This window comes from Alosa alosa, chromosome 9, assembly GCF_017589495.1.
Source record: "Alosa alosa isolate M-15738 ecotype Scorff River chromosome 9, AALO_Geno_1.1, whole genome shotgun sequence".
In the NCBI taxonomy this organism is placed as follows: domain Eukaryota; kingdom Metazoa; phylum Chordata; class Actinopteri; order Clupeiformes; family Clupeidae; genus Alosa; species Alosa alosa.
Window position 1 is genome coordinate 14923687 of NC_063197.1, and position 14035 is coordinate 14937721.

The 14035-nt window shown below is 46.0% G+C and overlaps 1 protein-coding gene across 2 annotated transcripts in view; it reads left to right on the top strand.

Moving 5' to 3' along the window:
* polrmt (polymerase (RNA) mitochondrial (DNA directed)) overlaps nt 1–13050 on the top strand; it is a 49322-nt gene extending 36272 nt beyond the window's left edge. For both annotated transcript variants that reach the window (XM_048252656.1, XM_048252657.1), the window contains exons 17-22: nt 857–909; nt 4013–4111; nt 6370–6442; nt 7233–7324; nt 8534–8607; nt 12071–13050. In XM_048252656.1, the coding sequence (XP_048108613.1) occupies nt 857–909; nt 4013–4111; nt 6370–6442; nt 7233–7324; nt 8534–8607; nt 12071–12120 (441 nt within the window). In that variant the 3' untranslated portion in view covers nt 12121–13050. The remainder of the gene's footprint in view (nt 1–856; nt 910–4012; nt 4112–6369; nt 6443–7232; nt 7325–8533; nt 8608–12070) is intronic.
* Nucleotides 13051–14035: the final 985 nt, after the last annotated feature.

Below are 14035 nucleotides of genomic sequence, written 5' to 3' on the forward strand. Positions count from 1 at the left end.
CTTTCCCGACTTCATTTAAAACTATTATTTTAACTGATATAGTGTCCATATACTGTAAGTCTCTTTGGACATAAGCGTCTGCCAAATACCATAATCATATCGTAACTCCCCCAATTATCACCACTTTTGTTCGGAAATTCTATTCTAACGATGTTTTTTAACACTTCAAAAAAACATTTGCTAAATGAACCTTACATTTTTCAGTAGCCATAGGTGTGTAGATTTGAACAAAATCTGGTTTGGTTCTTAACGGGAGCATTTACTGCCTGAAATATCCGATTTTGTTTACCACGAGTTATAGTGCTGGCCTGTTGGGTCCCCTATTTACGCCGTTTCAACGGCACATGAACGAGAATTCTCGTCATGAAATTAAAAATTCCACTGGAGCTCCAAGCGGATGTGTACACGCAGCCTTACAACACTGTTTACAGCTCTTCGAGTCACAGTAAAATGTCATTTTTGGTAAATAGCTAATTTAGATACACCTATGATGTGGGTGCTTGCGTTTCTTTAGGAATTCGCCGTCTTGGTTTGTATAGAAATGGATATTAAGTGACACATACACGCAAGACGGCAGAAATACGGGAACGACGGTAATAGGGGGAGTTCCGATAATAATAAACCATGGCCAACCTAAAGCCTTAGCCTTTTTTAGGCTTCAGCGTGAAGCCAACACTCCAGAATGTGTACATTCTTTTGAGAAACAGACAACAGACAACAGCCTGTGAATCTTTGAATCTATTCATGCGTAGCATGTCGAGGCCATGTTTCACCAGACTGTTTTGTTGGATTATTTATTTGTTTGTTTGTTTGTTTGTCTAACTTATGTACCTCTGTTCCCTCTCCTCTCCCACAGCTGAAAAGCAACATCCAGTTCCTGAGCCTGCAGATTAGCCATGATGCTAGCCAGTAAGTGCCTCTCCGCTTATCTTGCATTCCCTCTGAAGTCTGAAGGCCTTCATCTCCCCCGCTCTGAGTGGCCTCTCACCATTACATTTGAACGTCACATGACTTGCATTCTTTCAACCTCACTGCCTATCAAGTGGAGAGTTGATCAGATAGCTCAAAATAGAACCACATCGTAAAGGGCATTGTTGAGGATGGACATTTCTGTATAGCATATAGAATATCCTTGGTGATTTACTGATGGATCCATAAAGCACCTTCACAAGAAATAAGATGAAAAAAGATGATGAGATAGTCAACTGGATTTTATTTTCAGTCCTCATGAATGCATGTTGCAGCTTAAAGTAATGGTGTCTCAAGTCCCCTATCCTCCTTAATAGTTGTGAAACTGGCATGTTCCTATTCTCCCATGTCCTCTGTCGGGTAATTGTGGCCAAATATAAACCACTGCAACAAGATCTGCTCTGAAAAGACGGATGTCCACCTGTCTACTAGTCTCTGAGCCATCAAGAGGATGCCTGACCTCTCAACTCTATATTGAAGCACACACCTAATGATCCTTGACCCCCAGTGCTCTAGAGCACGGCATGCTAGCAGAGGCTTCTCTTGTCTGTTTGCGACGCCGCTGATCATCGCCGACCGGGTGCGAGAGCACGGAAGCCTCAGCTGGAGGCTGGCATTTGTGCTGAAATGTCACTGGTGAATGTGCAGTGTCATTTACACTGGAGAGCCCAAGCCCAGCATACCAGATGAGACGAGACAAGAGATGTGCGCTAAGATTTGCTTTAGTAGGCTGCTGACAGTGCCTCACTGCATTGCATTATAATTCACTTTTACCCTTTTTTTCTTTGGAAATGTGCAGTTTTGTATTATTTTTCTTTCTGATTCAGTCCTTGAACAGTACTGCGTTCAATAATTTAAGGAGGCCTCTTTTAAATTGAGTTCCCATCGTCAGCTAGCATCTTGTGCTGAAATAAAGGCTTCATCTCTGTCCCGGTTTTACGAAGCGATGCACCTACAGCTGGTGGAATCCCTGCAGAGACCAGCCGCGTCGTACCACGCCTCTGCTCGCCGCAGCATAAATGGTTCATCCTCCCGACAATCCTGAGAATAGCTCCATCAAGCAGACAACCTCCGAGACATCTCCCCCGACATTAGTTCTGACCCCTTGTACTGTATGTATTTACTGACCTAGAAAAGTCACTTTCACACAAAACTCATGATGGTGACTGATGGAAAAAACTGACACTAGTCCCGAGTGGGCCAGTGACTAGCTAACCAACTTTCCCGACATGCTCATTTACTCCCCAGACCAGCAAGCCATTGCTTATGTTGAGCCCTGCACAAGGTGTCTCGTCGAATCTCACCAGCATTATCCAGTCCCATTTGGTGTGGTGTGGAGTGATTATAGAGCACTTCTGACGGGAGTTAGTCTCTCACATGCTGATACGGGGGGGCTGTCAGGGGCCTCAGATAGGCGCCGGCCATCACGGGAATGGCTAAGACAGGAATCACATTAGCAGGTGGCGTGGTGCCGACAGCGGGAGAAGGAACCCCACCCCACCCCCCTTCCCTCGAAACAGCACGCCAGCCGACGACCAGTCTGAGAGCCCTGGGCTGGACTGACAGCTGTCCCTGCATCCCCTTGACATCACTCCCCTGCATTCGGCTGACTTAAATGAATACCAAAAAGCCTGGAATCACATCGAAGTGGAGGGAATTCAGCCTCCGCAGCCCATCCCATCCCCACTCCCACACTCCCACCCCACACTAGCCTACCCCACACTCGCCTACCCCACACTCCCCCTCCCCTCCGGAAGTTGCTGCTGTCCTTCCCCCTGTCAAAAGCTGTAGCCGCGCTGTCGCATGAGATGTGTGGGGATGTTCTCCAAGCACGCAACCTCACAGCTTGCCGCAGCACTAACAAAGGCACCCGCAGATGCAAACAAGCACACAATTTCCATCCCACGCAGGAGAGGTGCCGTGCCCGCCAGGCTGTGGGGACTGAATGAAAATGTCTTTATTAAGATTTGCCCAAAAGCCATCAGATGTTATTAGTTTGCTGTTGTGTCCCTGTTTCTCATAGACAGCTCCTAGATACGGGGCTTCCAACCAGGAAAAAATGATGTCTTTGGAAAACCTCCCCGATGTTAACCAGAGATATCCTTAAGTGTTGCCAGAGCTGATTTCACACATTGCTCTAAAACACATTGGCGTCACTCACTGCCCTCCTGGAGAGCGAGGCAGCTTCTCCGTCACCTCCCCTGCTCTAGTGAATGATTGCTCCTCTCAGCTCTGGCCTGCCTCCCCATCACACAGGGTAGCAGAGGTGATCCCCGAATGGGCGACTGGAGCCCAGTCCATTAACCCAGCCCTGTGTGCTCCACCTCCATTACAAGCCACTCGGGGGAGGGGTGTGTTTGGCCCAGATCCAGGGTATCCGCACACACACACTGCACATTAGGTGATGCTAAGCTCATCAAATAAATAGATAAATATAACTTTAAAGGATATTTCATGATTCACATTTGTGCAGAAAATACATCATGTATCATTACGCAGCATCGGATTTAATTAACATGCCACCAAAGCAAGGGGGACATCTTTATTTTCGGCTCATTTACTGTGAAGTGTGTGCTATTGATTTGAGTTTAATCCAATATGGTTGGCAGTGTGAAGCATGTCCTCTGCGTGTCCACTCACCTTTGAGCACGTATGGGCTGCATTCATCACTCTAATGTGGGCAGTGGGTCTGCGTTGTTGGCGTGTGGTTATTAATGTAGCTTGGTCACAGCCATACAGTGATGCATGAGACCCAGCTCTACAGATACAGAGAGAGAGGGAGGAAGGGGGTGAGGGGTACAGGGTTGGCCCAAGCCTTAATTAGGTCCTATGTGTCTTGTGCTGTGCTACAGGGCTTTGGGTAACTCGCTCTCTCCTCTTATTTTTCTTTCTTTTCTTTTTCTCTTTTTTCTTCCTCTTTCCTTCTCCTTCTCTCCTCTTTTTTTGTTTCCTTGTTTCCTTGTTTCTTGTTTTTTTTTTGACGTTCCCCTGTCTCTCGCCTGACCGCTCCTCTCTCGCTCTCGGCTCCGTCCTCTCTCCACAGGAAGCCAGACACGGTGAAGCAGAAGAACGCCTTCCCTCCCAACTTCATCCACTCGCTGGACTCCACCCACATGATGCTGACGGCCCTCTACTGCTACAGGTACAGCACAGCACCAACCAAACAGCATGGCACAGCACTGCACAGCTCCACTGCTGCTCACTGAAAGACAGCCTAGTGGATTAATCAATCAGTTATTGACTAATAAATTAATCGCCAAATATTTTAATCATCGATTGATAAGTTTGTGTCAATTTGTATGTATTTTCCTTAAAGTATATATGATTGAAGCGTCTTAAACTTGAATATTTTCAGCTTTACTTGCTCTATCACAGTGAACTAAAATAAAGAAAGAAAGAAAGAAACGAAATATCTTTGGGTGTTTGGACAAAACAAGGCATTTGAAGACATAATCTTGGGATTTGGAAAACAATAATGGATATTAATCTTCAGGTTAATCTACTATGCAAATAATCTGAACAGGATGTGGCCCAGCACGACTGCACATAAACAGTTTAATTTAACTGAACAGGGTGTTTTTCCAAGAATGCACTGAAATTACGAACTTGGATAAGTTAAAGTGTAATTCTCAGGGCTTAAATTTCACTGCGGATTCATGGTATTATGATAATTTGTTCAAGTCCCCAGAACTCTAGCCATCATAATGCGAGAAATTTCGTGATACACTTTTACAGCCTGTCTGATGACGCATATAGCCTAATCATTAATGGCGTGAACGCGGTGCTATTGACCGGACTGATCAACTACAATGTTGAATTGAACATAGCTTCATGCAGACGACACACACGGAGAGAGAGAGAGAGAGAGAGAGAACCACGCTTTGCGCTACGCAAATAGGCTACATACCATGGCAAACTTTACATCTGGAAAGAGCTCCTTGGTAACTATCCTGCTAGCTCAGGTCACGCCAACACTTGATCCCAGAAAGATTGTCTTCGACATGTCAACATTTATTGTATCTAATGACATAGAAAACATAATGATTTGCCTACACATACCGAGACTATGCACAACTTTTATTCACTAGCCACTACAGCCTAAAACCGCCAGGTTGAAGGGGGGCTAATTATCCATAGAATTACTCTCAGGTATTTTCTTAAAGTGACAGGCACTCAATTACACCTACTCATCACCAATGTGTGCACTCAATTGGACCTACACACCACATTAAAGATATGCCTAAGTGTTATAGGTTAAACGTCAATATGAGGCAATCAAATGACTAAATATGTTTAGCTAGTAGTAATTACTAGTAAAATGCTATACTTTAAAAAATGCATTATTAAATAAATACACTCTATATGAATTCAAAAATATATGATAGAAACATATCACATAAGCTATCATTTTCAGTGTGTGTTTGTGTGTGTGGAGAGAGTCAAGCAGAATCTAGGATGTCCACTGTTGTGAATGATCCCACTACAATATATATTACTGATGACGTCAGGGTGGTGGGGGCCCCAAAATCAAACACTTTTTTTAAAAAAGTATCGAAGTATTGAAATCGCAATTCTTGACTTGGTATCAGAATCGACCCCCCCTCCCAAATTGTGTAAATCCCCCCTACATGAATAACCTAAGGGGGGAATTACCCCCCATTTTGAAAAATGAATTTTAAGCCCTGATTCTGGAGTAATTTGAACCCAGGGTCTTTTTCACCAAGTCGAACACTCCCTCGAGAGCTAGATTACGTTGATTGAAGGACTAACGAGTTTGACCGGCTTTAGCATTTACAGCAGGCTTGTGCAAAATTCCAGAATTGAATTGAAACTGGCTCTTAAATTCCAATTCAATTCTTGAATTTCACTTGCATTTCAATTGAGGTAGCAAACAGGAAGCAGAATTGCAATTCGAATTGTGCACAACCCTGGTTTACAAGCCAAATGGCTAACAGTGCAAGTACTAAGGGCCCAAACCACTAATAATGCTCAAAATAGCACCACACTTATGCAGTAGTATGAATAGGGTCCCTACTCCCTACACAAAAAACAAAGCATTAACAACTTAGTAAGTGTACTGGGAAACGGGAGTTTCTTAAAAACACTTACACTTTAACTCAAAGTAGATGGTAAACCTAAATGAAGAGCCCTATTGCTTTATGTTGGTTACGTTAGCCAAACCAATGGCCTTTTAGGAGGGAGTTTCATGTTCTTAGATAACTGACCCAGACATTGTTGTCATTAAACTGTGTACTTTGAATTCCCCCAGGCACAGTACATTCAGTACATTATTAACTGTGCTTGGGAGTAGAGGTCAGTGACCCCAGTAGCCGTAGAGTGAGGACAGACAGGAAGTGACTGCTCCTTACCTGTGAAATTCCCTCCTGTTGTCTCTTCCAGTGCCGGCCTCACTTTTGTCTCCGTCCACGACTGCTTCTGGACACACGCGGCTACTGTCGACACCATGAACCAGGTATGCTAGCTAGAATACCCACGACTGTTTGTATTTTAACTCCCCTACGCCACCCACTCCACCTCACTCCTTCTCACGTGTCTGTGCTCAGCATTCTCTGTGCCAATCATAATACTACCAAGAAATCTTGTCCTTCATTTTCCCGGAATAACACCACAGACGAATGCCTCTCTAGCTGACATGCTGTCATCTAATGCTGGAGCAGTTATTCATTACTCACAGGTCTGTCAGTCAAAGAAAGGCTTAGGCTGGGTACTCCAGTCTCATCGAAACCCTACTCAAGTCTTTTTAAAAAGCAAAACATGGGTGGTGAGGTTAGCTTTGCCACCTTTTTTTTATGGTCTTAAAAAAGGTCTGTGTATATATCTGTTATCTAATATTCTAGAGTATTCTTGCTGAATCTAATATGGCCTTTTCTTAATTATTTGAACGATTGAACACAAAGGCTTTGTTGGCGTAACAATAAATATCTGGACCAGGACCAACCCCCCACCCCCCCCTCTACACACACTCTGTCTCTCCCTCTCTCTCTCTCTCTCTCTCTCTCTCTCTCTCTCTCTCTCTCTCTCAAAGAGCGTGAGACACCGCAGGAAAGGTAGCAATGTGACAGGGAAGCAATGGACTGAGAAGTGTGCAGGTTAAGTTGTCAATTAGGAGGAAGTGGAGGAGTGAATATGGAGACTTACTCTCTCTCTCTCCCTCCCCCTCCCTCTCTCTCTCTCTCCCTCTTTCTCTCTCTCTCTCTCTCTCTTTCTTTTGTCCCTTCTCGTTTTGTTCTTCCCATTGGCAGGTTTGCAGGGAGCAGTTTGTGGCCTTGCACAGCCAGCCGATCCTGGAGGACCTGTCCAAGTTCCTGCTGGAGAAGTACTGCTCTGAGCATCCGTAAGTCCCCCCCACTCTCCCCACGCCGCTCCCAGAGGGCCCCCCAGCACCCACACAACTGTTCAGACTCACTTTATTAGAGAGCGGAGAGGAGCGGCACAGACTGTCCTGCTAGGATTCATAAATATGCATGCGATAACTCCGGGCAAGGGATGAGTCACTCATTTCTGAAAGAAATCACTTTCCAAGCAAAGACGGTTCCTGTAGCTCATTACAGCAAGGTGCTAAAAGACCAAGGTCATGTGTTTGATTGAAAGGGAGCACTCATGCTAAGAAAAATGTCCTCAGAATGAATAGATGTACAGTAAATGTGGATTGCCCACTTATAGTATGCTGAGTGTTAGCAATTGGGTGATGCAGAGGGACAGTGCTTTTTAAAAGGTTTGCTCACGTTTTCTGAGGTATGTATCTCTAGGAATCAAAACTACTCTCTGCACACGCTGCGTTCAGTTATTTTGGAGAGCACATGGCGCCGGCATGCCCCTTCAGGTTTTACTCCACAAAATTGTATGAGCATTGATTCTCAGGAGCAAATTAGTGCACCGTGCAATACATCTCTGTCAGATAACCAATCGCTCAGCAAATAATTGAATTGAATAATTGAAAAACATCAACATGAGACAAGTGGTATTTTCCCCATGTATGTGTCACATGTTAGGCAGCCTGTGCTCAGTCAGCTAGTGCAGGTGAATGGACGCACTGTCGGAAGCTCCCTCTGTCATTCTAACGGGGGTTTAATTGGGCCCCTAAGGTGGCCAGCATCTCCCTCCTGCGCAGGGATCCACCGAAGTCATTAGCCAGCCGAGGAGGCGCAAGGAGGAGGTGGAGGCGCAGCGCCTGGGGATGAAAGCCAACAACTCTGCCCTTCACCCAGGCGCTAGGAGCTGGAGCTGGAGAACTCGGGGCCCAGTGGGCAGCTCAAAAGCACAGCTAAGCGTCTGCTCTAACTGCCCTCCTCTCCCTTTCAAATGAATTCAAACAGAGCCCGAGGAGTCTGACTCGCACCAGCGCACCATTCAAAACATCCTCTAACAGCCCTCTTAACAGTCTCCTCCCCTTCACAATTGTTTTCAATAGCAGCCTGAAGACAAATAAAAGATTTGAAAGCTGTCAGACTGTCTCCTAATGGTCTCTCTCTCTCTCTCTCCCTCCCTCCCTCCCTCCCTCTCTCTCTCTCTCTCCGTCTCTTTCTCTCTGATTGTTATGCAGGGGCGAACGGAAGAACAAGAAGCTTATGGAGTACTGGAGGATGATTCACCTCCTGGGCAAAGTGCCTCAGACAGGTGAGGGTGCTCCTGTTGTGTTGAGTGTTTTAGTGGGACAGGGAGGAAGCCTGAACATTTCTCAGCACCAGCATTGATTGACAGCTCATTAGTGTAAACATGGCTTTGGCTCTTTTGTATTTGCCTACAGTTCTTGTAGCTTGGCTTAGTATGCTGACAAAAAAAGGGCACTACTTTGGTCAATTTTTAAACTGTGGTGTGACAATGAGATAATGTTCATAGTTGTCTCAACTTCGGAAAGTCCACATTTATGATGCCTAACCTTACTAAGATACAAGTGCCTTTAATCATCTTACTAAGTCCAGAAGTATTTGCCTGTGAGGTTTCTGACCTGTGGAAGTACTGTGTTGTAAGACTACCAGAGTAAGTCTCTCTCTTTCTCTCTCTCTCTCTCTCTCTCCACCCTTTCTTCAACTACAGTTGTAGAGATCAAAGCGTTTCCATCCGCTAACCTTTCGTACTTTAAATCCCTTCTTTCCTGTACTGGCCTCACTGGCTGTACAAAGTGGTGTGAAGTGAACCAGTGTGTGTCTACTGTATCAAAGCCTTGTTGCCGGTCAGGGCAGGTGAATGTGAGAGCTCAGCACTGCTCGGCCCTGCTCGGCCCTGCTCCTCTACACTGGGGATAGGATGAAGTGGGGTTTGGTCGGGTCTTGCATTAGTATGCAGCCTCACCACACTCTTCCTTCTGTCTGATTTCACCATTGATGAAATGGTCTCTCAGACTGCCCTGCTGGTGGTGTGTGTGTGTGTGTGTGTGTGTGTGTGTGTGTGTGTGTGTGTGTGTGTGTGTGTGTGTGTGTGTGTGTGTGTGTGTGTGTGTGTGTGTGTGTGTGTGTGTGTGTGTCTCTCTCTCTCTCAGACAGAGAGAGATCATGTACATAATGGAGTGTGTGTGAGGGGTGGGGGGGCACACTCATGTTTTGTGACCATGGTCCTTACATATAGATCTGGCCCTGCTGCACACACACACACACTGTTCCTCTTAACTGAGATCAAGGGCATGTAGAGCTCCCTCAAAGACAGCAGCTAAGGGATTTGGCCCACTCTCAGCAACCCCCCACCCACACACACACACACACACACACACACACACACACAGCCCCATCACTCCACCCTCACCTGCATACAGATCACTGGCCGCAGATAGACCATGACCAGGCCATGTTCATTCTTTTTGCAACACTGAAACTAGCTTTGTAGTCTGACAGCCATCACCTGAATTGATAAGGAAAATGTCAGAGGGGGATTTCAGTAAAGTCTGGCTATATTATCAGCAAATAGAACATTAGATTTTTCTTTTTGCAGTACTGAAAATGTCTTAACAGTCTGACAGCAGTCAGCTAAATAGATACTCTGAGAGAAGGAAAGTGTCTGTGGGAGGAGTCCCCCCTAAATAAGTATAAGTATAAGTATATATACTCTTTTGATCCCGTGAGGGAAATTTGGTCTCTGCATTTATCCCAATCCGTGAATTAGTGAAACACACACAGCACACAGTGTACATACAGTGAGGTGAAGCACACACTAATCCCGGCGCAGTGAGCTGCCTGCATCAACAGCGGCGAGGGGGAGCAGTGAGGGGTTAGGTGCCTTGCTCAAGGGCACTTCAGCCGTGCCTACTGGTCGGGGTTCGAACCGGCAACCCTCCGGTTACAGGTCCAAAGTGCTAACCAGTAGGCCACGGCTGCCCCCTATTGCTCAAATATGGCCATCCCTGACTGACAAAACTCTTGTGTGGTGGTGAAGGTTCAAGGTGACTAAACACACCTTTCAAGATATAAATTATGCTAGTTGGACACAAGACAGAAAACTGAAACATTAGTATCTTGTCCATTTATTTATCCTGCAGTTTAATCGTTCAGTCTTTTTTCTTTGGCTCAAGCTAGCTTTCTGTCCAACTTTCAGATGCAAACTTTGACCATTCGATTTGGAGATTGAAAAGCTTGAAAATTCACAGCTAGTGAAATGAAATGATTTGCTAGGAGATGGATTAATTTCCGATGACTATGGCATGGCAGCAAGGTATAATGCTACAGTACTAAGGTTGATTGAAATGGATTGATTTGCATCAATTCGCATTTCTTGTCATTTTATTAGGCTTTCTTTGTTAAAGTTGCCCTGACAAACTGTTCACAACATCTCCCTTGATTGAGAGAGTTCATTTTTAATTTGCGTAATGCAAAAGATGGACGTGGATGTGTACAGGCTTCCATTTTCTTTAGCCAATATTCCAAATAGATCCTTCAAATATGCAAATGATTTAAATGTAAACCCAGTGTGCCGTCACTCTGGTTGAGTGTGTGGTCCGACTGCCATACCAGTGACCCTGGCTGATTGGTGTCGTGGTCAAGCTGCAGGTGTGGTACCCATTAGACCAGAGATGCGTTCAAATTTGGGAAAGAGTGGCGAACGTTCGTGGTGAACATGTTCTCTTTGAACAGCGATTTGGTGTTAACATTCCATTGTAACGGTAGTTGTTTAATGTTTGTCAAATTCACGTCCAGTTCCACTGTATGTTCGCGGAGAACTACCTCCTCAGACTGTATGCGATTGTTTGCAAACATTCGCCGAAAACTCAAGGCTAACGGACTGTTTGCAAACGTTCGCCACTGTTTGCGATTTTGAACGCACCTCAGGGTTAGAGACCAGGTGGGGTGAGTGTTGAGTGCCACACCCAGCCACTGCACAAGTCCTTTCATCCTCTCCAGCCGAATCTCCTCTAAACTCTCTCTGCCCCTCCAGCAGTGTTGAAATGCATAGCAGTAACTCCTGCAGTCTTCCTTCATGTCATATTCTCTCTCTTGTGTGTAGAGCTTTTTACACAGACACAGACACAGACACAGACACAGACACAGACACAGACACAGACACAGACACAGACACAGACACAGACACAGACACAGACACAGACACAGACACAGACACAGACACAGACACAGACACAAGATGTTCTGTACCTACGGTATGTCCTGGTTTATGGAGGGGATCCGTGGCCCAGCCGCACAAGTCCATCTCTAACGTAGAGATGAGGAGTTAGCGTCTATATTTCCCTGGCCTCCGACTCTCTCCCTGCTTCATCTTCATCTCCTATCACCCGCCCGCTCTGATGGAGCTGTCAGTGGAGTGCATGGATCTCCAAGACAAGGCCAGTCCCCAGTGTCAGTCTCAGTCTCAGCGTCAGCTCTCTCTCTCTCTCACACAGACGCCCGCGTGATTGAACTGGGCCCAGATTCAGCTGGAAAGACACCAGACACCCAGGGGGGGGGGGGGGGGTGTCCAAGTGCAAGGAGACAGTTAAATGAGATGACTTACTGGCTAAGTAAATTTTTACAGTGCAAAAATAAGCCATCGAGAATTGCTGTGGGTAAAACAACAGGGACGTTGTTTTTTTCCGCCAGTGTTGTATTACTGGTTGTTGTTTCGAAGCTAAAAGACTCCTCTTTCTCTCTCTTCCATGTAGGTGATTTCAATCTGGAGCATGTGAAGGAGTCCACATACTTCTTTAGCTGAGGGGTGAATGGAGCTGGATGAGTGTGAGAACAATGGCTGAGATGGACAGGGCAGTGGGCTCGTCTTCCTCTGGCCACTGCACATTGATCAGGGAGCACACAGATCCTCACGCGTAAGCCTCACGGAGCAGGCGGACGCACAGAACCCAGTGCCTCAGAGAGGCAAGATGGCCACTGACTACTACCTTGGACTTCTGTATGATGTTCATAGTATCATTTCCTCAGAGACTTTTTATAAACATGTGTGTGTATGTGTGACTGATTACGCATGCTTTACGGGATGCGTACACGCTGTTCTGGGAGGTTTTGTTTTGTTGTTTTTTTTTCTTGTATCTGTCGATCTCCTTTAACCTCCCCATCATCACCCAAGCGTGAGCAGAGGCGGTGAGGAGTGTGTCTGTGTGTAGGCGGGGGGTGCGGTGCAAGCTTCAGGTGAGCTGGGGTGGTTTGGAGCCGGTGTGTGTGTGTGTAGCTGCGGGACACCGGGCCGTGTGTGTGTGCGCTCCCCGCAGGACTGTGATCGGCTCGCCCCAGCACCCCATCAACGCCGGGGCGATTAGCCGCGTGAAGCCCACTCCCATCGATCCGCAGCTGGCCGGGAGTCCAGTGCCCGTCCTGACATTTCCAGCGTGGAGCGGAGGCCTCCGGAGACCAGACCGACACTCCCACTCGCCAGTCTGTCCATTAGCTACTCAGTCAGACGCACTGAAACTTCTGTGGACCTGTGAATAAGAAAGTTTGGACAGTCTGTGAAAACTCAAAACTGTAAGCACTTCAGTGGAAGTATGGATACATATTTTATACATGTCATTTTTTTTATGTTGAATTATACCATGGAGTTATATTTTGAAGTGGAATAATGTGTATGTTGATTGTAATGTATTGTATAAATTATACATGGTGTTAAAAGAATAAACCGTTCACAAAATCATTTAATCATTTAACAAAATCAACATCATTTACAAAAAAAAGAATAGTTTTGTAGTTTCTTTGCACTAATGAGATTCAGGTGCACATCTGTTTCTTCAGTGGAGATCTATCAACATTATGTTTTGTTAAAACGTCCATACGTGCATCTTTGCCAGTCTGTGATGCGTCCTTTCATCCTTCTACTTCACTCAGCTGTGAGGGGGGATGGTTTAATGCTGGTCTCTTAAGACCCTTTCCCTAACATCTCCACGTATTAACTAATCAGTGTAAATGGCTGTGGGTGTGGGTTTCTCCACTGAGATGTTTACCTGCCCTTTGATAAGGACAACCCACTCAGCAATCAACCATTTCCAGCCCTGTGTGTGTGTGTGTGGGGGGTAAGAGTCTCCTCCACCTATGGCGCATATATTAGCTTTCACTCAATCAGAAGAGGAGGAGGAGGAAGAACTCTCTTCTGTTGTTCCTGTGCTCAGTGAGTAAGTGAGTTGGATATTAGGAGTTTTAAGCTCTGCAATCAATATCACTGACTCATGCAGGTGCCAATCAGGATTGAACCACTGAGGGGGCCCTCCCACCCCACGCCCCCCCTCCTCAGCCTGCGTCTGTGAAGGCGTAATGCATAAGAGACTGATGTTTGCTGCGTCAAACTACCCCCGTTGGTAGAACGAGGGAGGGGGGGCTCTGAAGACGAGATTAAGTGGAGTCCAGTCAATGAAAGCCTGTGGATGCCGGTATTGCTTTTTTCCCCTCTAGAGTGAAGAACTGAACTATTTAATGGTGAGGAAATAGCAGAGGAGTAGGCTCTGTGTGGGAGGCCCAAATAAAAAAATAAAACAGGGAAGAGCAGCAGAATGATGAGCGTAAACATCCTGAAGTGTTTGTGGATGTGGTTGAAGCCAGCCAGCTATTGATTTTTCTGTCTGACTGAGAGGGGGAGTCTTCCTCCCACCTAGCCACCCCCCATCAAAAACACAAGGGTGGGGTGA